The 22471-nt window shown below is 38.0% G+C and overlaps 1 protein-coding gene across 1 annotated transcript in view; it reads left to right on the forward strand.

Moving 5' to 3' along the window:
* The first annotated feature begins 5672 nt into the window (after positions 1-5672).
* The window catches only part of USH2A (usherin), a 944914-nt gene continuing 928115 nt past the window's right edge, over positions 5673-22471 (forward strand). The window contains exons 1-2 of the mRNA XM_027871555.1: positions 5673-6157; positions 13930-14095. Of these exons, the coding sequence (XP_027727356.1) occupies positions 5673-6157; positions 13930-14095 (651 nt within the window). The remainder of the gene's footprint in view (positions 6158-13929; positions 14096-22471) is intronic.

The following is a 22471-nucleotide window of genomic DNA, read 5'->3' on the forward strand; positions in this document are numbered from 1 at the left end:
ACTGTCCTAGTTGACAGATCTTCCAATGTTTCATAATAAATATCCTTAGGGGTTACAGTATTATGATGCAAGTAGATGTTTGCCCCCAGAGGACAGAGCTATTCTGTCTTCTATTGTTTTGTTACTGGCTTTGTCTCTACTGGGAAAGTATCTGTAGCTTGTCACTGCCATTGCTATGGCTAATCTTCATCAGCACTGGCTGCTTGGGCTTTCTTTGCTGCCAGGTGGTCAACTAAGTACCTACTGTATGCTAGGCACTGTGGTAAGCACATGAGATATAAGTAATGGCAAAAGAGGGTCCCTGTTCTCAAGGAACTCACAGTCTAATGAGGGAACTAATGTAAAGAAGTATGCACAAACAAGCTCTCTCTCTGTCATATCTATATGTGTGTGTATATATATGTGTATGTGTTTGTGTGTACACACACACACATGTACAAATACACACATATATATATACACACAATACATTAGAATAAAGGGAAGGCACTGCCATTAAAGGGCATCAGGAAAGATTTCTCATAGCAGATGGGATTTTAGCTGAGACTTGAAGCTATAGGGAAGAGGTAGAGCATTCCAGACTTGGGGACATCTAGTGAAAATGCCTAGAGTCTGGAGATGGAGCATCTCATGTGCAAGGAGGCCAATGTCACTATATCAAAGCGTACATGGCAGTTGGAGAGTGATATAAGGAATACGATGACTTGAAACATGGAGGGATAGGTCATGAAGTGCTTTGAATGATAAATGGAAGGTTTATATTTGATCCAGGAGGTGATAGGGAGTCACTGCTGTTGATTGAACAGGGGGTAATATGTTTAGGTGTGCACTTCAAGAAGATGATAATAACAACTAACATTTATATAGTGGTTACTATGTACCAGATATTGAGCCAAGTACTTTACAATTATCTCTTTTGATCTTCACAACAACCCTGGGAGGTAGGTGCTATTATTGTTATCATCCCCATTTTACAGATGAGGAAACTGTGGCACACAGATTAAATCACTTGCCCAGGGATCACATAGCTAATAAGTGTCTGAAGCTGGATTTGAACTCCAACGTTCCTGATTTCAGGCTTGGAGCTCTATTCACTGTGCTACCTAGCTGCCCCACTTGACAACTAACTGGAGTGGGGAAAGACTTACAGTTAGCATTGGTATGGTGTTCTAAACTTTGCAAAATGCTTTACAAATTATCTCATTTGATCCTCCCAACAAATGTGAAAGTAGGTGCTATTATTATTCCCATTTTACAGTTGAGGAAACTGAAGCAGACAAAGATTAAGTAATTTTTTCCCCCCTCAGGAGTTCAGTACCTGAGGCAGGATTTAAACTCTGGTCATCCTGACTCCAGGTCTAGAACTTAATCTACTATGCCACCTTGTTGCTGATTTGTGGCAAAGACACCAACCAGCAATTATTAGTCTTAAGCAGTAAAGCGAGGTGATGTGTACCTGAATCAGGATGGTGTCAATTTCAGAGGAGACAAGGGGAGTGGTCTATGTGAGAGGTATTATGAAAGTCAAATCGACAAGCCTTGGTAATAGATTGGATGTGAAGATGAAAGAGAATGAAGAGTTAAGGGAGATGCCTAGGTAGAAAGCCTGGGTGACTTGGAGGATGTTGGTACCCTCAACAGTAACAGGGAAATAAAGAAGAGGGGAAGGTTTTTTTTTTTTTTTTGGAGAAAGATAACAAGTACAATTTTGGATAGGTTGAATTTTCAGATGTCTAGGGGTCATTCAGTTTGAGATCTCCATCAGGCAGATGGAGATATGAGACTAGAGGTCGGGAGAGAGGTTAGAGCTAGATAAATGGATTTGAGAACCATCAGCTTAGAGATGATAATTGAATCCATGGGAGCTGATGAAATCACCAAGTAAAATGGTGAAGGGAGAAAAGAGAAGAGGGCCCAACATAGGAGTAAGTGACTGCCTGTTCTGGGGAAAGTCACTTAAACATTCAATGTCTCTGATTGCTCTCTGAGACTGGGTCCAGATCTGCATTTGTAGAAAGTGTTTCCTGTAGTAATAAAATCACAAATCTAGTCCAAAAAATGTACAACTATGTGATAAACTCTGTAAGCTTATATTTAGGAATGTAAGTTGTTAATTCTGTATCCCCTCCCTTCCAAATCCACTAAGAAGCAGAGACACTCACTGGCTTTCTATGCATATGTTATTAAGTGGCTATGGAAAACAGAAATTTAATATTAGTATGAGAATAAAAGAGCAATAGTGAGTATGATCATGTGGCTATTGAGAGAGTATGGACAGTAGGAGTGGTTTGAAGGTATTTTAGGGGGAGGGGGTGAATCGAGATCTTGATCTCTGGGGAGTTTGTTTACCCTAGAGTGAGCTTTGATATAGGAAATATTGGGAGGATGGAGAATTAGGTTGGGGCAAACACACAGTTCCCAGTGAGATTGTGTGATTGCTGGGTCTTGATGCCCTCTTCACGAGTTACTTCAAAATTTGGGGACAATGATAAAAGAATCCTGCCAGATGTGGTCTCTCTGAATGGTACAAGTCTGAATATGTACTCAAATGGGAAACTATAAGGCATGTGTGGGACTCAATGGAACCTGAAGTGATGGAGATCAGCATGAGTGGGCATGTGCCTGCAATACCATATATACTATAACCAGCTGCGGCTTGCTGAGTGTAAACTTTGCTAAGTTCTCACCTGTGTTCATTATTCCTGGGTTCTCAGGCTAGTTCACTACCAAAGACTTTTTGGGGAGTTCCTTCTGGGCTCTAGAAACAAGAGCGTTCTGAAAGTTGCTCTGTGACTTGGCAGGTAGCCAAGATTTTGTTGTGCATGCATTTTGCATTATAATTTTCCACCTCTAGTGATCACAAGTCCTAAATTTATAGAATCATTGATCACTGAGCTGAAAGATACCTTGGAGATGTTTCTTCCAACTCCCTCATTTTAGAGATGAAGATATGGAGGCAGAGAGAAGTTAACTAACTTGTATCAGTGGGCAAGTCACATACCCCAAACTGTAAGTGAGACCTACTGAAGTATCCTACAACAATAAATTGTAGAAGTATAAATTTAGAGGTAGAAGGGACCTCAGAGGTCATTTTTTTCAACTTCTTCATTTTACAGATGAGGAAACTGAGGCCCAAGAAAGTTACATGGCTTGACCAAGGACATTAAATGTTAGAGACAAAATCTGAAAGGGAATTTAGGTTCTAATATTACTTTAGAATTTGTTGTGTAATTTTACTATGCCTTGGTTTCTTCATTTGTGGAATGTGGTGGTTGGACTTAATGACCCTTTAAGTTTTATTCTGGCTCTAAATCTATGAACCTGTAAGCAGCTTTACAAATAATTCATTTTTTGTTCTAAATTTGTCCTTGTAAGAATGTGGCAATTGACAAATAGAAGAAAAGAATTTTCCAGAAAATCAAGAAAACAATCCCTTCCAACTGGATTGTGTCCTATGTAGGCATTCTTTCTAGTTTCTTTGTGGAAGACAGAATGATTTTGAGAGAGACCATTGCTGGTTCATCACTGGCTGTTAAAATAGCCTGATGTGCCCTAGAGAGCATCTGCCAAAGTTGGATAATTACAGAAGAGACAGACATACCAGTAGCCCACCTGTCTCCCAACCAAGCTATCCATTTTTCAGAAAAAGGGGGAAAAAAACCAAACAAAACAGAAGGCTATAAGTTCCTGCTGCTTCAGACTGTGGTCTATTCATGTTATGCTATCCAAAGAGGGATTTAATTGTAGCGAAAGGCACAAAGAACTGACTGTGGAATTCTACGAAGGCCTGGTAGGCATGCCTACCCTCACCTTTAACCAGTTAGATATTATGTAGCCAGGGGTGGGACAATACTGCTGCTTTGGAACTTAAAACCTCTGAAATCCCAAATTTGTCCCCCAGAGAAGGCTACCAGATGCTCTTCAGCCTCCAGGAGGCACACATCCAGAAGACAGAGTGGCATTGAGAAGAGATGGAGAGTTGGAGGATAAAGAGCATAAAGACTTTCCACACAGTGGAAAGTCTAGTTAAGGACTAGGCCAGGGGTAAGGAACCTGCCACCTCAAGGCTACATGTGGCCCTCTAGGTCCTCAAGTGCAGCCCTTTGACTCCAAACTTCACAGAACAAATCCCCTTAATAAAATACATATATTTCCTTTTGGAATAGACCTGTGATTTCATTGATATAGGGAACTTCCAATGAGGAAAATTCCTCTACCTTTGTAACAATTCATAGTCTTAGAGAAATGGCTTGAAATTACTCATCTGAGTTAAGTTACATTTGGAATTTGTGTCCCTGAAGAACAATAGGATGTCATTTTCATCAGGGAATTAAATGGATTGAATCACTTGGGGGGAGGAGGAGTAGAAAAGGGGGGGAAAGATGGAGGGGTTAGAATTTCAGGATGAGGTACACTGCTACTTTAAAATTATATATGCATGGACCCATCCAGGTCCCTCCCACTGTTAGGAGCAACAGATGTAAGCCAGGCTAGAGAGCAGACTGAGCTCTTGAGCTTCAGTTAGCAAAGTGTTTACTGTGCAGGGCACCTTACCTGGGAGCCCATCCATTCCTTCCAACATTCCTGCTGCTGCTCCGGCCTATTTGCTAAGAGTAACTGGGGGGTTGCCACAGGGTTGCTGGGCAACAGCAGACAGCGATCTCCTGGAGAGCCAATTGTCAAACTGAGGGGACAGTACCACTCCCGTTGAAATGCAATAAATAACGGTAACTTTGCTTACTTCTCAGTATTATTACTTATGCGGAATTAGAGGCCCGTGCTTAGCCCACAAATAACTTGGAGTGTGAGTAAACCTTAGCCTGAGTCCCACTGCTGAATATTAAAGCATGGGACAGATGGTGATGGGTTTCTAATCAGCTTTACTAAGGGCTAAATCGAGCAGTACAGGCTGGGAGATAAGGGGGTAAGGGGCAAAGTGGTTTTCAGACTTCAAGTGCTAGATATTTGTGTGGCATGTGATGTAGATAGAAGTCTGCTTTTCTTCAGTGGTGGTGGGATATTGGGTGAGAGGGTCCTTGTGGACCAATAGGATATTTATTAACTATTAGGAGTATTACCCGGATTTTGGTATTATGCCAAATGATGTCAAGGTATTTGTGGGTTTGAGAATTTTTTTTAAACAATCATCAACAAATGTAGACATCTCAATATACAAGAACAAAAAAAAATTGAAATTCTGAAATTGTTACATTGCTTTTTTTAAAGCATATATTAAATGTAAATAGGGAAGTGGCAATTCCCTGGTTGGTTTGAATATAGTTACAAAAGTGCTTATGCACAAATACTATTTGATCATCTAACCAAGGTACTTTAGTCTTCTGAAGTCTAATATACTTATAGAGGCAGTGCTTTTGGCATAGCAGGTACTTAATAAGTGGTAAATGATTGTTTATACTTAGGAAATTCTTAAGTTTTAGAAATACAGCAACTCATTTTAGACTTTTTGTTTTTGGTTCACAGCAACTACTTTGCCACCCACATCTTCATCACTGGTCAAGATCTTGGTATCTCTTCGGTGTGAGAACATGTCCTGTATTTTCTGAAAATGGAACATCTCATCACCACTTAAAATGCCCTGCTTCCAAGTGTTTGCAAGCTAGTGGCATTATTTATTGAGGAAGATTTTATCAGGAGGACACTTTTTTGTAAACATGAATTACCTAGCTCATTCATGGGACTCTGGGTTCTTATTTCACGTCATTGGGACATTTATCCTTGCTTACTTTGCTTCCATACCATTAGCTAGCTCACAGGGGCTTTTCCCAAGGCTTCAAAATATCGGAGCTTTAAAGAATGTTTCAGTTGTGCCAACCCAAGCAACATGTGGACTACCAGGCCGGAGTGCTTTCTGTCACAGCTCCACAGCTGCTGAAAGCATTCAATACTGTACCCAGAGGTTTTGTATTCAAGAGTGCCCATACAGATCTTCTGCTCCTTCCTACATTGCCCTTTTCTTGGCAGGCCTCAGGAGCTGCATTACCACAGACAGAAAAGATTTGCACCCTGGCTCCCCTAGCAATTCTACAAGTTTTATTTTTGGTAATCTCAAAGATTGCTTTTTCTCCCCTCACTCTCCAAGGCTGGCGGCATCATTTGCTTTAGCTGTGTGGCTGAAACCTGAGCAAGAAGGTGTAATGTAAGTAGTGATGTGGGTATTTGCTTTCCTGGTGCTCTGAAAAATCAGGAGTAGGGATGATGATTGTGAATTGCAAGCTAGAAAGAAGGGCGCAAAACTTAGAAATTTTTCATTGAAAAGATACACTCCTAGGATAAAAGAGCAAGTTCTGTTGTAAATTACAAAATTAAAAAAAAAAGTCCCCTATGGTAAGGTGGAGAGAAGGCTCTTACATTAGAAGACCTGCATTTAAATACCACCTATGATGTTTATTAACTGTGTGATTTTAGGTAAGTCTGTTGGCCTACTTGGGCCTCAGTTTTTTCATCTGTAAAATGAGGAGTTTGGACTAGATGACCTCTAATGTCCCTTGAAAATTAAGATCTAATTCCTACAACATAAAATACTAAGTTTTGTATATGAAACAAGCCCTTGGAGAAGAAACAAAACAAAACAGGGCTGCAATGACAATGAAATGAATTCTATGTACATATTCACGGCTACTTTCGTATTTCAACTAAGGTCTTTTTCTTATTACTGAAAGGCTTGCCTTAGAGTAGCATAGTCTTAGACACTGATGAAGCACATGTTGCAAAGTTATCAGATAGAAAAAAAATTGGCAGCCTCAAATTCCTGATCTAGGTTTGTATAAGCAAAGCCAAACCTAATAACTTTTTTCCCCATGGAAAACATAGCTTTTGTCCTCTTCTTTGTCTGGTGTTTATTTCTTCAATTAGTTAAGAAAATAGAGGTAATTGTGAGCTATTCTCAAAGGCTTTTTTACTGTCTGACCAGCAACAATGCCCTCGATGTGAAGCTGGGGAGGGGCCTACTGCTTTTCTTGTGACCACTTTGTGTTCTGATAGGCTCAAACTCCTGGTTTTTGTTTTTTTTTTTTTTTTTGGTGGATGTCACAAGCATTCTTAATCTAATCATCAGTAAATTTGTTTCCCTAATGTATTTTTTCATCACATTTGAACAATTTGGAAATATCTATCTCAAAGCTTTGACAATGTCGGTGTAGGGTTTTTTTTTTTTTTTTGCTTTTTGTTTTTTTTGGCAAGTAAATGAGGCTAAAAATGTTCCAGATGATCAATTTCAAATAGTAAGTGAAAGTGGGTAGTTTTTAATTCAGTCTTAAACTTGGAGTGAAAGTAGTTCCCAATCTACTTTTACCTGCTATTTCCTTAGGAAAAAAATGTTTAAAATCCCTGTAAATCACAACTTAGCTTATACAGCTAAAGCCTGAGGTGTTTTGGAAGAATGTCCCTTGACAGACAGAGCTAGGATAAAATGTTCCTTTCTCTACTCACACTGACACCCTTATGCCAATTTCACCTGCCATTGGCATAATTTCACACAGACAAGATAGAGCAGAATTCACTAAGGAGGGATCATGAGGTCTTTGGTTTTGAGTGTTTCATGCATCAAGGTCATTTCCATTCTCAAAACCATGATACCTATGGGGATGGGGGAAATTTCGGGGTGTTTGCACTAGATAAGTAAAATAAACAAAACGTGGATTATCCAATTATTGTTTATCCAGGAACAGAATAAATCCAGTTCCTAAATATTTTGCTACCTGCCTTCCTCTCACATTTATTATCTACCAAGCTAGTATGTTTACAAGCAAACAAAATAGCAAGGAAGACAATCAATAACATATTAAGAAAAGCATTTTCAGTAAGCTTTGGGAAATAAGGCTGCATGTGGTAAATATATTCTTGAGTAATGGTCAAACCTCAATTCTCACTTGTGGATTTAAATTCAAGAAAACGAATGGAGGGAAATGCTTCTTTGGTTGCTTAGGTTTATACTACATGGAGGCAGGGGGCTGGAGAGGAATTTTGGAGATCTTTCCCTTCCACGTCTGACTTAAATGTGGTAAATAACTGGAGAGGTAAAAACAAAATAGGAAATGTGAAATTTGGGATTTATGTAGAACTCTTTTTACTTTGAATTATTCAAAGTTCTTAAAAATCTTTCTAGGTAACAATGTGTACTGAAATTTAAAATATGACATTTCTTCCTTACAACTTTATTGTAAATGAATGTGTGTGTGTGTATACACACACATACATATATATAAGTACCTATATTCTATATATGTATATATCTTATATACATATTTGTGTATTCTACATATGCATATATTTTATATGCATATGTGTATATTGTATATATGTATATATCTCATATACATATGTGTATTCTATATATGTATATATCTCACATATATAGATTTTAAAATTTATTTTAAAAAGCTTCCTCTCTTTCTTTCCCCATAACTCCTTCCCTCCCTCCCTGTGGCACCAACACAATCTCATCTTTATTTAGTAAACTTTATATGACAAATCTTGCTTTCTAGTTTATTGAATAGCACCTACTCCACTTTCCTCCTTAATCTCTGACATCAGAAGGACTGCTCTATTGATGGTTTGTCAATTTGCCTATAATGGCTCAGTTAACATCTTAACTGCTTCTAATTTGCCAGCAGAAAGTCCCTTCTAAACTAATGCTTAACCTGCCCAGCCATAGGAAAAAAGGAAATGAGGTGAATGCCTCAAATTAGAATGAAAATGCTTTTTCTTGAGGAATCTATTCCTAACATGAAATATGATCTAAGGAAGAGTTGAGCAATATGACATGATGGGGAAAACAGATAACTTCTTAGCAATTCCTAACTCAAATTTTCATACTACTATGGAAAGAGCATTAGGCCCTAGTTCTAATCCTAGCTTTGTCTCTATCAAAATATGTGAGCTTGGGTAAGTCACTTAATATATCCATGACACAGTTTCTTCACATATTAAATGGATAGCATATCTATTCTATATAAATCATAAAGCATTGTAGTATAGTAGATGACATACTAGATTCAATCTTGAGGACATAGGTGTGAATCCCACCTGTGTGACAGTAGGTAAACCATTTAACCTCTGAGTCTGTTTCTTTATCTCTAAAACAGAAATAACATCTTTAGTACTGAACAAGGTTGTTGTAAGGCTCAAATGAGTTAATGTATGTTAAGTACTTTGCAACCTTTAAAGTGCTATGTAGTTATTATTATTAATTATTATCAAATGAAACAATGATTTAAAAGTAATAAATGCTAGATAAGTAGAAAGTTCCAAAGCCAAAATGGTGATGGTGGTAATGCCTGACATGTTTAAACTACCTATGGAGTACTGTTGGCTTCTTCACTGATCCTATTCAACACTAAGAGCCAGGCACTGGTGAGCCTATACTCCCCGGGTATTTATATATTCTACCCCAAAGTGTAGAATATTAGGTGGGGGACACCAAGTTGTCTATGGTTTTGAAAGGGTTGGTGACCTCCATCCTCTAATTTCTTTAGGAGGTGGCAGTACTCCTCTCAGTCTAGAGGTGTGGTATATGTGAATGAATTTATTTAATAACAACCTCTTAGGATCAGTGTCTAATTAGTTGTGGAACTCAAGACATGGGTATTTTTGTTGGTCACAGATCTCTCAGGACCTCCTTCTAATTTGGCAGAACCATCAAGGATGATACTTTTTGAGTCTGTTCCTTCAACCAAGTTCAAATCCATCTAGTTGTACTCATCTAGACAACATCACCCCGTTTTGTCCACGAGACATGCATGAGGTACTTTATCATAGCCTTGGCCAAACTCCAGGAAAACTATATCTACATTTCCCTTATTTGCCAGTTCAGCAACCTTGTCAAAGAAGGAAATAAAGGTAGTTTGCTTTGACTTGTTCTTGATCAAGCCATGCTGGTTCTTTCTAGAGGCTTTGGATATAAGAGCTTTGACTTTGCTGCCTTCTTCTTATTGTATGTTTTGATTTTCTTGGTCACCAAAGAAAGATTCTATGGTCTGACTTTTTTTGTGCTGTTTGCTCATGTTCCTAGCCAATTACTTGAGTTTTAAACTCTATGTTAAGGTAGGGGTCTGCTTCCAGTGTGGAGAATGTACTATCCCAAGCTTCAGGGGTTTTGTGCAGCTCTTTTCAGAGATACTTCTAGGGACCTGTAAACTTTCAGTTCTTCCAAGGTGCTATGATCAAGGGTGAGGTGTTTACTCCTTTCCTGGCCTGTGTTCTGGTCTATGAGTGACCACAAGTACTTTTTTCTGTCTTGGAGCTGTGAGGAGGATTTTCTCTCCACAGCCACTACAAGCTCCACCACCCCAGCACTCTTCTTTGCCTCAGGACTGCCACCCAGAACTGTGACCCAGATCCACGCATGGGCAAAGCAAGAGAATCCTGCTTCAGCACCAGCAAAGAGATCCCTGCAATCCCCCTCTGATCAGCCACTCAATTCCCCCTCTGTCTGGACTGAGAGCTCTGGAAGCAGCTGCCACCCTAGGGCAGCACTGGGACAGGACCAAGCTTCTCTCTCACTGAGGTCCGATAGACCTTTCTTATTGACCTTCTAAGTTGTCTTTGGCATTTGTGGATTGAGAAGTCTGGAAACTACCACAGCTGTCTGTGATTCAGTCCCTTGAGGCCTGGTTGGTTGAGGCCTGGTTTTTACTTGCAGGGCCCACACTGAACCATGCTTCTCTCTCTCAGTCCCGTGAAATAGACCTTTGTAATCAACTGTCCAGGTTGTCCTTGGCTGGAAATTTGTTTCACTCTGTCTTTTTGTGGGTTTTGCCTCTCTAGAATTTGTTTAGAGCCATTTTTTACAGGTATTTGGAGAGGTTTGAGGGAGAGCTTAAGCAAGTCACTGCTTTTACTCAGCCATCTTGGCTCTGCACCCCCCATAATGGTTCTTTCTGATCAATGCCTCCTTTTCTAGATGCTTACAAGCTAGTTCTTTAACTTTTTAAATTAACATTTTTATTTCAATTAACAAGCATTCATTTTTTTTCTCCTCACATCCTCTTCTCTCTACTGGTGGGTGAGGGGAGGGAAGAAAAACAAAACCCTTAAAAAATATATAAATATAAAAAAGCAAAATAAATTCCCATATTAGCTGTGTGCAAGAATGTGCGTCTCATTCTACAAATCTTGTCCCTCCCCCAACTCTGCTAGGAGTTCCAAGATACTGTAGCATGTGCACTGGCCACTCTTCAGTAAAACCATCTTGGCAGAGGGGTTAGACCAAGTTGAGGGTAACAGGTCTCAAACCCATTGGTGACTTAGGTGGACGTGCAACCCCAAGCATATGATTTCCTCTGAGGGCAGATGAGAATAATTTGTTCCAATGTCTATGATGGTTGCTGAAGCTGTGCCCTGGAACACTTAGAGCTTGGTCAGCCATTGAAGATGCCAAGGCCATCCACTGAATCCTGGGTCATTGCCACTCAACTTGTCTTATGTCTTGCTACAGGACTTCAATGACTCTGGAAGAGAAAGTGAGGCTGATGACTTTGTGTAATTCTGCCTTACTTATTCATAAGCAAGTCAAGACATCACCCTGTGACATCATTGGTCCTCTTGGACCGACAACAACAGAGTCCATCATTACTTGTCTGGAGTCACTAACCAGCCCTTTAAGAATGTTCTAGGTTTTTTTTTTTCCATTCTGAAATTTAAGTTGAGCTCACTGGCCCATAATTTTCAGATTCCATTATCTTTTGCTTTTTGAAAATCAGGACAGTATTTGTCCTGATTATAGGCTTAAGATCATAAAATTGGTGCTTGAAGGGACCTTGAAGGCTTTCCAGTCCAATCCCTTCATTTTGCAGATATTGAAACACATGGAAGTTAAGTGACTTGCTCAAGTTTACATGTATAGTAAACAAACATCAAAGGTAGAATTTGAACCTAGTTCCTCTGACTCCAGAGCTGGTACTTAGCTGTACTTACCCTGTTTTCTATAATATTTGAAATATCACTGATAATTACTCAGTATTCAAACCCACTGGATCTTTCATTACCTGTGCATATAGTCCATCTGGGCCAGATGATTTGAATACATCAAGGGCAAGTGGTGCTTTCTTACTATCTCCATATTTGTATTATCAGTTTCCTAGTAGCCATTTTTATTTTGACCTTTTCAGTCCAAAGATCACTCTTAGGAGTGTTCTCTGTAGTTGAAATTCTTAGGGTAGAGTCCTCATGGGGCATAGCTGCTACATTATTATCTCTACCATTTTCAGTGGATTTCCATTTTGAAATGAATAAAACAATTTAAAGTCAAGTGTAAATTATGTTCTGGTAATTTTGATTTCTTTGCCATCAGATTAGCTATGCTTCTGCATCTTTTCATGAGTCAGCAAGCACTTATGAAGTATCCTACTATGTACTAGACAAATACAAATCAAGAGCTTAATGTAGATTCTTGTTAAGAGAGTGATCTCTGTCTTGGAATCCTTGTTTTGAACCGTGATCTCAGTCTTTCTTACTATTTCCTGGTCATCATCATCAACTTTGTGATAGTCATAGGTTGGTAATCTCTTCTTGCTAATGAATATATTAATATCATGTATCAGATCTCAGATCTTGGCATTTTGTACCTAGAGCAAAACCTCCATAAATTTTTTTTGGAAACCATTTCTTACCATCACAAAAGCAGGCTAGAGGATGTAGAGGAGACATATTTGAAGACAGTATGCCCTTTGAAAAATGTTCCCAAATCACTTTGGCCAAGGGGTGTTTGCCTGCCAGAACTCTGACACCTCTATGTTGCCAAAATCTCATTGTTGCAACAAAAAAAATTGTTCATCCTACAACTCTATGGATTTTGACTGATGTAGTAGTTTGTTGACTTTCATCCTACAGTCTTGCATGAAAAACCAGCAGGGTAGCACTGTATGTTTGAGCAGCAGTGAGCCTTTGGCATGTAGTATTGTGTCTAACGTTGTCTGTTATTGAACACCTGGCCATTAATCATCAAGATGGAGGTCCACTAGCATCCTAATAATAGTTCTCAAACCTTTTGAGAAAGTAGAGTTTTGCTACTTTGTAACCCAGAGGAAAGGGGATAAATGTCTAAATTCAGAGCTCAATTTTCTTTCTCCTGACCCATAAGATTTTAACTGGACAGTCACAAATGTTTAGGTGTCTGCAGTGAAGGGGATCTGAAGAGCCTGGCTATGTGATAAGGTCAGAAAGAGCCTTTATCTCTTGATAGCTGTTGCGGATATAGACCAGATTCCTATAGTGCATCTGAAAACACTTCTGTTATGGCAAAATGACTTGGGAGTATTTAAAGGTGCTCTCATTGAGAGATTAGATATTCTCCTCAAACATTGCCTTAAGTTTAGAAATGCACAGAAAACCATCTAATGGCCTTTCACAGGGGTGTCAGCTAACTTTGGGTTGAGACAGGTTGGTGAAGGGGCAAGCACTAATTGCAGCTGTCCATTTCATTGTGAGAGTTAAACAGAGTGATTCAGACTTTAGGGCTAACAGTTTAGAGCCTTCCATGGGCACTAAATTCTCTTTATATGAAAAGAAAGGAAAAGAAAGATGTGCGCTGGTGACTTAATACCCAGCCGGGATGTACTGTGTTGTGCGGCTTTGTATAAAAGAAATAGCAATGGAACTAATGAGCCAATAGCCTAAATGTTAGTTTTGCAGAATGATTTCAGCCACTTTATTTCCTGTCATGAATCTCTAGTGAAGAATGGTGAAAGTTTAAAGAATATAATATAAATTAAACATTCTCTCATTTTTTTTCAAGAATTTTTGTTATTGGAACAAAAATAATTTGCTTGTATGTTTTTATTCTTAGCTCTTTGTCACTGTGCACTTTTCTGAGTGGTATTTGGGGTTAGTTTAACATCTGTGCATTGCACAGTGTCTTTGTGCATTTAGCTGGATGGTGACCTTTTCATTCTTTTCTGGTTGCTTCCTAAGGTGTGTTATCGAAAAGGCCGTGGATGGGCAGATTGTGTTCAAACTTACAATCTCTGAGAAAGAGACCGTGTTTTATTATCGCACAGTAAATGGTTTGCAGCCTCCAATAAAGGTAATGACACTGGGGAGAATTCTTGTGAAGAAATGGATTCATCTTAGTGTGCAGGTGAGTAAAATAAAAAGTATTTAACATTTGGTTAAACACAAAAATCTATCTTCCTTTTTTCTTCCTTTTAAATGGCATCTGCTCACAACTGCCTTAACCAGGATTCCCTTTCTTTTTGGATTTTTTGGTTGAATTTAAGTGGTAACTTTGAGGAGAGGGGAACAGGAAATATTTAAATTACTGATGAATCTTTAATCAGTTTTCTTCCTTGAAAGTTAGCTATAAGAATATTCAGAGAAAATAAAGTAAATACTTTGGCGGAGGGCGGGGTACTATCTACTTAGAGGACATTTTCCTATTTTCCTCTGGGCATATTTGAATCCTACTCCACAATCAGGTGTAAATAGCTCTTTGGGCCTTTAGTACTGATTTTATCATTTATAGGTGCATTCAAATCCTGTGCTTGACTTTTTTTTTTTTTTTTGTTACCAGCTATCTTTTCTTGGAAAATACTATGATAGCGTAAATAAAATTTGGCTGTTGGATTAAAATGCTCACCTTAGAATTAGTGAACTCAGATATGCTGCTACCTTATTACTCTAGTTGTCAACTGCATTTTGTTTTGGTCTTGGAAGCTGCTAAAGACTGGGCCAGCTGTGAGAAGCCATATAAGAAACTTGATATTTACAGGCCTGGGACTAAAAACAGAGTTTTTGCTTTTTGTGCCTTTTGGGTATTGCTAAATGACCCTGTACTGCCAGAGGCAGCACTTTCTTCTCATGACAGAGAGGCCATACATATATAATGTAGCTCCCAGAATCCTTTCTACTTAAAGTGGCCAAAAATGAGTGGTCTACATGGATGAGTCCTAAATATTTGTAGTCTAGTACTTCCGGTGGAAATGGACTTTTATTTCTGATTTTTTACTGATGAGGTCAGCAAGATACTTCTTTCATATTTTAAAGGATCATTATTAGATTTTTAACATTGCTCAGTATGAGGTTATTTGAGGACTTTGGAAGAATATTGCTTTATGAAGTCATCTCTCAGTGGAATAGCATTCTATGAACCTGACTTAAGACCCCTCCTGCACACCTGATCTACTTAATGTTAGATGTCAAAGGCAGGTCAAGAGTTCTTGGTCTATTCTCTCCTCTGACAAGGTTGTTCACTCTCACCTCTTCAACTAGTATATCCATATAAATGATTGCTAAATCTGTATGTGAGTCTGGAGTTCTCTTCTGGGTTCCAGACCCACCTATACAACTGCCTCTATTGGACATCTTGGGCAAATGTCACACCAGCACCTCAAACTCAACATATTCAAAGCCAGGCTTATTAGCTTTCCTCTAAAATGTGCTCTTCCATTTATCAGCCTTATTTTTATGGCTTCACAATTTACTCAAGTCTCTACCTCCTAGACCAATTGTCTTTGTGTTTGTATTTCTGTTTGTGTTTGTATTTCTGGCCCTTAGTATGGTGTCTAGCACTTAGTATGTGTGTAATAAATGCTTATTGACTGATTAGATGCAATGAGCATTGGGTTGAATTTGGTGTGGGCATTGCCATATACTACCTGTGAAACGCTGGGTAAATCACACTTCTGGGTCTTAGCTTCCTCATATCATCATATGAGATCCAAGATTGCCTCCAGCTCTAACTCTGTGGTGTTGTGTGTGTGTGTATATGTATATGTGTATCTCCACTATCATTGTTATGCCATCATCAGACTAATCTGTGTACAAATAGATCTGGTTGTGTGATGTGAGATGAGATGATATGACCCATAACCACATGAGTTCCTTCAGATTGTTTTGCTTTAACTCTCTATATCTCCAGCACCTAGCACAGTGCTTTACACAGAGTAGGTACCTAATAAACACCTTTTCATCATTTATAGTCATATCCTTCTGCTCACAAATTCTTCCCTGACTCCTGAATAAAGCTGAAATTCCTTTGCCTGTTGCTGAAGGTGGCTCACAATTTGAACACCACACAAATGATCCCTTTATCGATCATGCAGCATTAACCTATCTTTATGGCCTGATGTTATTTTACTCCCCTCCCTATACTCTATGCTGCAGGCAAATTAGGCTATTCTTTGCCCCTGACTTCTATTCTCACTATGTCTAGAGTGTCTCATTTCTACTTTTTTTTTTTATCTGTTGAATTCCTAGCTATCCTTTTAAGTTCAAAATAGGTATTTTCTTTTCCATAAAGCTTCCTTTACCCCCTGCCCTACTACCATAATAGTCTTTCTTTTCAGAGATCAAAACATTGCACTTATCTTTTGAAGTTGCCATGTATTAGCATGTATTATTTCAGTTATCTATGTTTGTGTCATTTCCCCAAAGTAGGTTATTAGGCTCTCAAGTTCAGGGATCCATATTTAGTCTAAACTTTGTTATGATCCTCAGCAACTGGCATATTGCTTTGCATACAGTAGGTACTTAATAAATGTCGATTGAATGAATTAATGATTGTATATAGGAAGCAGGTTTTCTCTATATTTATAGGGCTTAGAGGATAAAGAAGACATGGCTGATGTCCCATTTTATGGCATTTAAAAAAAAAAACAAACCAACTACCACTGCTGTGTCCAAGTGGTTGCCATACATTAATTCACCGTGCAGTGGCTGCATTTGTGTCCAGCTACCACCTCTTTTCTGCAAATGTCCAGTGCAATGGAGTTAAGTTGCAAAAGGAAAATTTCTAAAATAGAAACTGGAAACTAGATTAAACAGAAGATGTCAAACAGATTTGTTGCATATTTAGTGCTGGCAATTAAAAAAAACAAAACAAAACCTAACAACAACAAACTTTGGACTTGTCTTTATTTTGCCTGATCATATCTGGGTAACTTGGCCATGTTTTGGCAGAGAGTAGTACATTAAAAGCTTTAGGAAGAAAGTTCAAAATCTAAATGCAAAAAAGTAACCAAGACTGAACTACTCTCTTGGGAGCAAAATGCTCTTAGAGTGCCTATTGAAATCAGCATTATCATTTCAATACATGTCAAATATGAGTCATTTCCTAGTTTAGGCAAAATTTCTTTATAAATCTTTAAATCTTCCACTTCTTTCAAGAAAAGGTTAAAGTACTTATGATTTAATGAGACCGCTTTACATCATAACTGTTTGACTATCAAGAGAAAACTTGTCCTTTCCAATTTGTGAACTCCTTTTAGTTTTTGCTTGAGTTTTTTTTTAATGCTTTGCATTCAAATATTGAAAGTACAGAATCAAGCAGTCATTAAAAAAACTAGAAAACCATTAGATTCATTCAATCTGCAAGAATTTGGAGAACATTTACACGTATGCATAATTTTTTAAAAATCAAATTTCATATATGAATGTCCTGATTTACATTAAAAACAAATTGAGGAGTGGTAATTTGATTTGCAAAAGGAAATGTTGAATTTCTTTAACCAGGGAGCTACCCTAGCACGTTTAAAATACAAGTAAATTTTGAATAGCTCAAATTATTGGCAACTTTTAAGGAGCAGATCTATTGTTTCTTTAAAAAAAATTGTAGGAATCAGTACAACACAACACACTGAAGTGGAAATTGGGACACCTAGGTTTTAGTTTAGACTCTGTCACTTATTGGTTGTGTGGCCCTAGGTGAACCAGGGGTGGGGAACCTGTGGCCTGGAGGCCACATGTGGCCCTCTCTGGGTCCTTAGGTGTGGCTCTTTGACTAAATCCAAAGTTGACAGAACAAATCCCCTTAATAAAAGGATTTGTTCTGTAAAACTTGGATTCAGTCAAAAGGGTGTACCCAAGGATCTAGGAAGCTACATGTGGCCTGGAGGCTGCAGGCCCCCCCCCCCCCCCCCCCCCCCGTACCTCTCTAGCCTTCTGTTTCCTCATCTATAAAGTAAGGGGGCAGAATTGGATGATCTCAAGGTCCTTTTCCAAATCCAATGATATTCTAATTCTACTGTTTAAGATAAGGCACTCTTGTAGTGCACTCCACTAGTCTTACTAAAAAGAATTTTTTTTTTTAGTTCTTCCTTCTTTTAAATTGGTGGTAGGATGGTAAGTGGAAGAGAAAATAAGTGCACGTAAATTGAAAAATAAAATAAAGTTAAAAAATCTTTTATTCAGATATACAATAAAATATTATGAACTCAGATTAATGGGAAGAACCGCTTTCCAAATTTATTAAAAGTCCAAATACAGAAAAATAGCTTATTACTTTTCTGTAAATAATCCTGCAAGTAAAAATACTTTTTTTTTTTTTTTTAATAATACTGAGTCTCTCTTTCTCCACCAGGCTGGAGGTGCAGCAAACACCTAGGGTCTGATTCTAATAGTGATCTGCATGGAAGCTTTAACCGGTTCCCCTCTTCTCCCCTTTCCCGCAAGTCTGGACTGGTTTGCCTCTCCTTAGGAAGCCTGATGGACCTCCATTCTAGGAGGTTCAACATATTGGTGTCCAACTTAGTGTGGAAGCCTCAATCAGTTTTAGCCCTACTGTAGCTCAGAACTCCGTAACTCAAGTAATCTATTAGCTTTAGCTTCCCCGTGATAGTGAGAATTATAGGTATTCTGGACCAATCATTACCTGGCCGTACTTTTCAAAAAATTCTTAAATCCTTTTTTTGGTGCTATGTTACCAATCCTGAGTCAGCATGGGGTATTTGAATTGGCATTGGACTAGGAACCAGGATACCCGAGTTTAGGTCCTATTGCAGCTATTAACTAACATGATCTTTCTTTTGTAAAATAACAGGCTTTCTCCTAAATATAAAATAATGAAGTTGGAGTATTTCTAAGGTCCCTTCCATCTCTGTTGTTCCATGATTCTACTAATTTATTGGTTAGAAATAGAAGCTGCTTCCACTATTTCTTCCAACTAGGTCACTCAGTGGGTTGTAGAAACTGGGGTGGGGGGGGAGTCCAAGTTATTGCAAATTCTGACAAAGTAAAGTCTGAATTTATAGGCTTTTTTAGAAAGGCAGATCTAAGAAAGCTAATGATGCTCAACTTTCACTGTTAGGGTAGCTAGAACTGATCAGAATACTGAGTTTTTAGAAGGCACTGTAATGTGGTAAACAGAGTGGATTAGTAGAGCTAGTCTTTGGCCTTAACTTTATAAAATTTGTTAGATTTGTTTGGGCCTCGATTTCCTTTTAACAAAATGGAAATAATATTCTTTATTTAAAAAGGAAAGACATGGACATTGAAATACTAGATTTATTTAGGATGTTGGAAATGCCCAAGAAAGACTAGAAATAAAATGTGAATATTTGCTTTGCTAAACAAAAGATACTGATGTCTAATATTGTAACACTGAAGGATCTAACAATTTCTATCCTGGAACTAGCATTTTGAAGGTTCAACCTGTTGGAACATGATTAGTTTTTAAATTAATATTCATTTGGGGACTTGAAGCTGACATGATTGCCAATTTAAATTTCACTTTGGGGTTTAATATATTGGCTATTTCAAATTATATCAAGCTGAAATTTGTTATGCCAATTTTTTTGTGCTAAAACTGGTAAAAATCAATTCAGACTTTTTTATTATCAAATAGGGAAAACTAATAATGGTAACAGACTCTTTTTTTTTTTTAAACTTAACCTTCAAAATGAATTGGTACATTCTGTAATCACTATAGGATAGATTCTTGTGACATTCCTTAGGAAAAAATATGGTTTGAAATAGAGAAAGGGGCTTGATTTAGGTAATTGGCAGTAGGGTTGGGGTAAAAACAACTGCTAAGATGATTGGTATTTACTTACATGCCATTTTTAATGTACTATAAACCAAGATTCCTATATTAAAATACTTTTTTTCCCTTAAGCAATTCCACATATTATATAGGACAAACATCATTAAGGAATCATCAGCCTAGCCAGCCTTCTAGCAACTGTTCTGAAATGCAATAAAACAATTACTATAATTTGAACCTGATGAAATACTGCAACAATAGTGCCAACCAATGACTTCGTAACTGGGGAATGCTAACATACTCCATGCAATTTTGAGAAATTCTCTATAGATGGAAAACATGAGAGCGTCAAAAGCTTCCGATGCTTCCCTGTGTGGAAAAAGAATATTTGCTCAAATTTGATAAAATGAAAGTCAAAAACACATGGGCAAATACAGTTTTAGGAATCAATAGATGAAGAATAAGAGTTTCATATTCACCAACTGTTTGTTTACAAAATATGTTCTTTTGATTTATGTATTTAATCTGAAAGAGGAAAACTATTGATAGTTCCAGTGAAAAAGAAAATGTAATCCAACCAGCATTTGTTAGAATAGATAAACCTCGACTCTAAATTAATCTCTGGAGTGTATGCCCATGTGCACACTTCATATAAGTATTTCCAGGTACCTATTGATTGCTGGGAAATAAAAGCGTTCATACGGCCTCATGAAAGTTTCTTCATTCAGTGCAACAAGCCCTGAGATTCTTAAGGGAGCTCAGAAAATGAATCTTAAGCTTTGCTCCTGCCCTATTGCCTCTAACTGAACTTCGTACTGTGTATATGAGGGAATTTGCCCATTTCTGGAAATTTGACCATCTGTGGGTCGAATGAGATGAGTTGACCCAAATTTGGATGGTCATCTGGCACTTCATTTGGTTTTGAATAAGCCTAATCTAGTTGCTTGAGAAACCTTTATTAAGCACTTGCTAGGTTCCAGGCTCTGTGCTAAGACCTGGGGATTTAATAGAAAGGTAAATACCTGATCCCTGCCCTCAAGGAGCTCACATTCTAACAGGGGAGACAACTTATAAAACCCATGTACTTAGAAAATATACAGAGGGGAGATGGAAGGTAATCTCAATGGGAAGGCATGGGGAGGGCAAGGGAGAGGAGAGATAAGGAGAGGCCTCCTGCAGAAGGTGGGAGTTGAGCAAAGTCTTGAAGGAAGTCGGTAGGCAGAGGTGAGAAGAAAATCCCCTTAATTACTAGTAACCTCCCCTCCAAACTACTTGGCATATGTTTTTATTAATTATACATACATATACATACACGTACATGTATAATTTTTTTTTTTAATTTGTCTCGCGCCATTAGAATGTAAGTTGCTCGGGAGCAGGAAGTGTTTCTTTATACTTGTATTCTCAGTGCCTGGCACACAGTAGGTATTTAATACTTTCTAATTTCATTTGCCATCCAGGAGACTTAACCATAACACACTTCCCTGGCCATCACTCTCTAATATGTGTTCTTCCTCTCCAATCCTAACCTCTCTCTTCCTGCCCTTCTCCCCCTCCCCAATGTAAGCTTGCCTTCAAGAAGCTTTGTATCTGTTTTTCTGGTGCTTGATACAGGACATGGTACATTAAAAGCACAAACTAAATACTTTTTATTCAAATATGTTGTATTTTGAAAGATGTGAGATTTATCACTGTCCAGTACTATTAAAAGATTGTAATCACTCCATGTTGCAAGAGGTGATTCTTGTAAGTTCCATGTCAAAAAAAAATTATATATATATATAATCTCAAGTATGGTAGTTCATTTGAGCAGAAAGGTATGCTTTAAAAAGGTGAATTTGTGAAGAGAAATTACATATTTGGATGAAATAGAATCTTAGAAATTTTCTTATTCTTATTGATTTTATTGTTGAGGCATTTCAGTTGTGTCCACCTCTTCATGACCTCATTTGGGGTTTTCTTGGCAACGATACAGGAGTGGTTTGCCATTTCCTTCTCCAGATCATTTTACAGATGAGGAACTGAGGCAAATAGGATTAAGTGACCTGCCTGGGGTCACACAGCTAGTAAGAGTCTGAGGTCAGATTTGAATTCAGGCCCTCTTAACTTTAGCCTTGGCTTGACCCTCTATCCACAGTGCCACCTACCTGCTCCATTCTTGATAATCCTATGTCTTTTGCACTGTATTTATTTCCAAATATAAGTTTCCGTACCTAGCAAACTATTCTTTGTGATTAAAAAAAAATTGAAGAGGAAAAAAAAGTAGCTCATGAACCCATAACTAAATAAACCCGTTGACTCTTTCTGACTATATCTGTAGTATTCTATATCCATAGTCAATTGCCCCCTCTCACCATCATTGCACAAAAGGGATAAATGCATTCTCTCTCATTATAAATATGTGGCCTAACTATAAGATCCCAGAGCTGTAAGGGATCTTAGTGATTATCTAGTTTAACATTAAACAGATGAAGAAACAGAGGTTCAGACAGTTTGTGATTTGACCATAGACAAACAACTAATTAGTGGTAGAACCAGGTCTCTTGCCTTGGTCCAATGCTTTTTCGATTATATCCCACTACTTCTCTAATATTTAGTATGCCACAAATCTGGACAAAGTCCTTATACAATAAAAACTCAAATATTTCCCGTTCTTGATGTAACTTATAGATAATATCTGTGTCAGAGGGCCATGTTTTATTAAAACAAACACCTAAGCACATTAGGAGTATTATGTACCTATGTGCAAAGCACCAT

The sequence above is a fragment of the Vombatus ursinus genome, unplaced genomic scaffold, assembly GCF_900497805.2.
Source record: "Vombatus ursinus unplaced genomic scaffold, bare-nosed wombat genome assembly UNPS02014798.1, whole genome shotgun sequence".
Lineage (NCBI taxonomy): Eukaryota > Metazoa > Chordata > Mammalia > Diprotodontia > Vombatidae > Vombatus > Vombatus ursinus.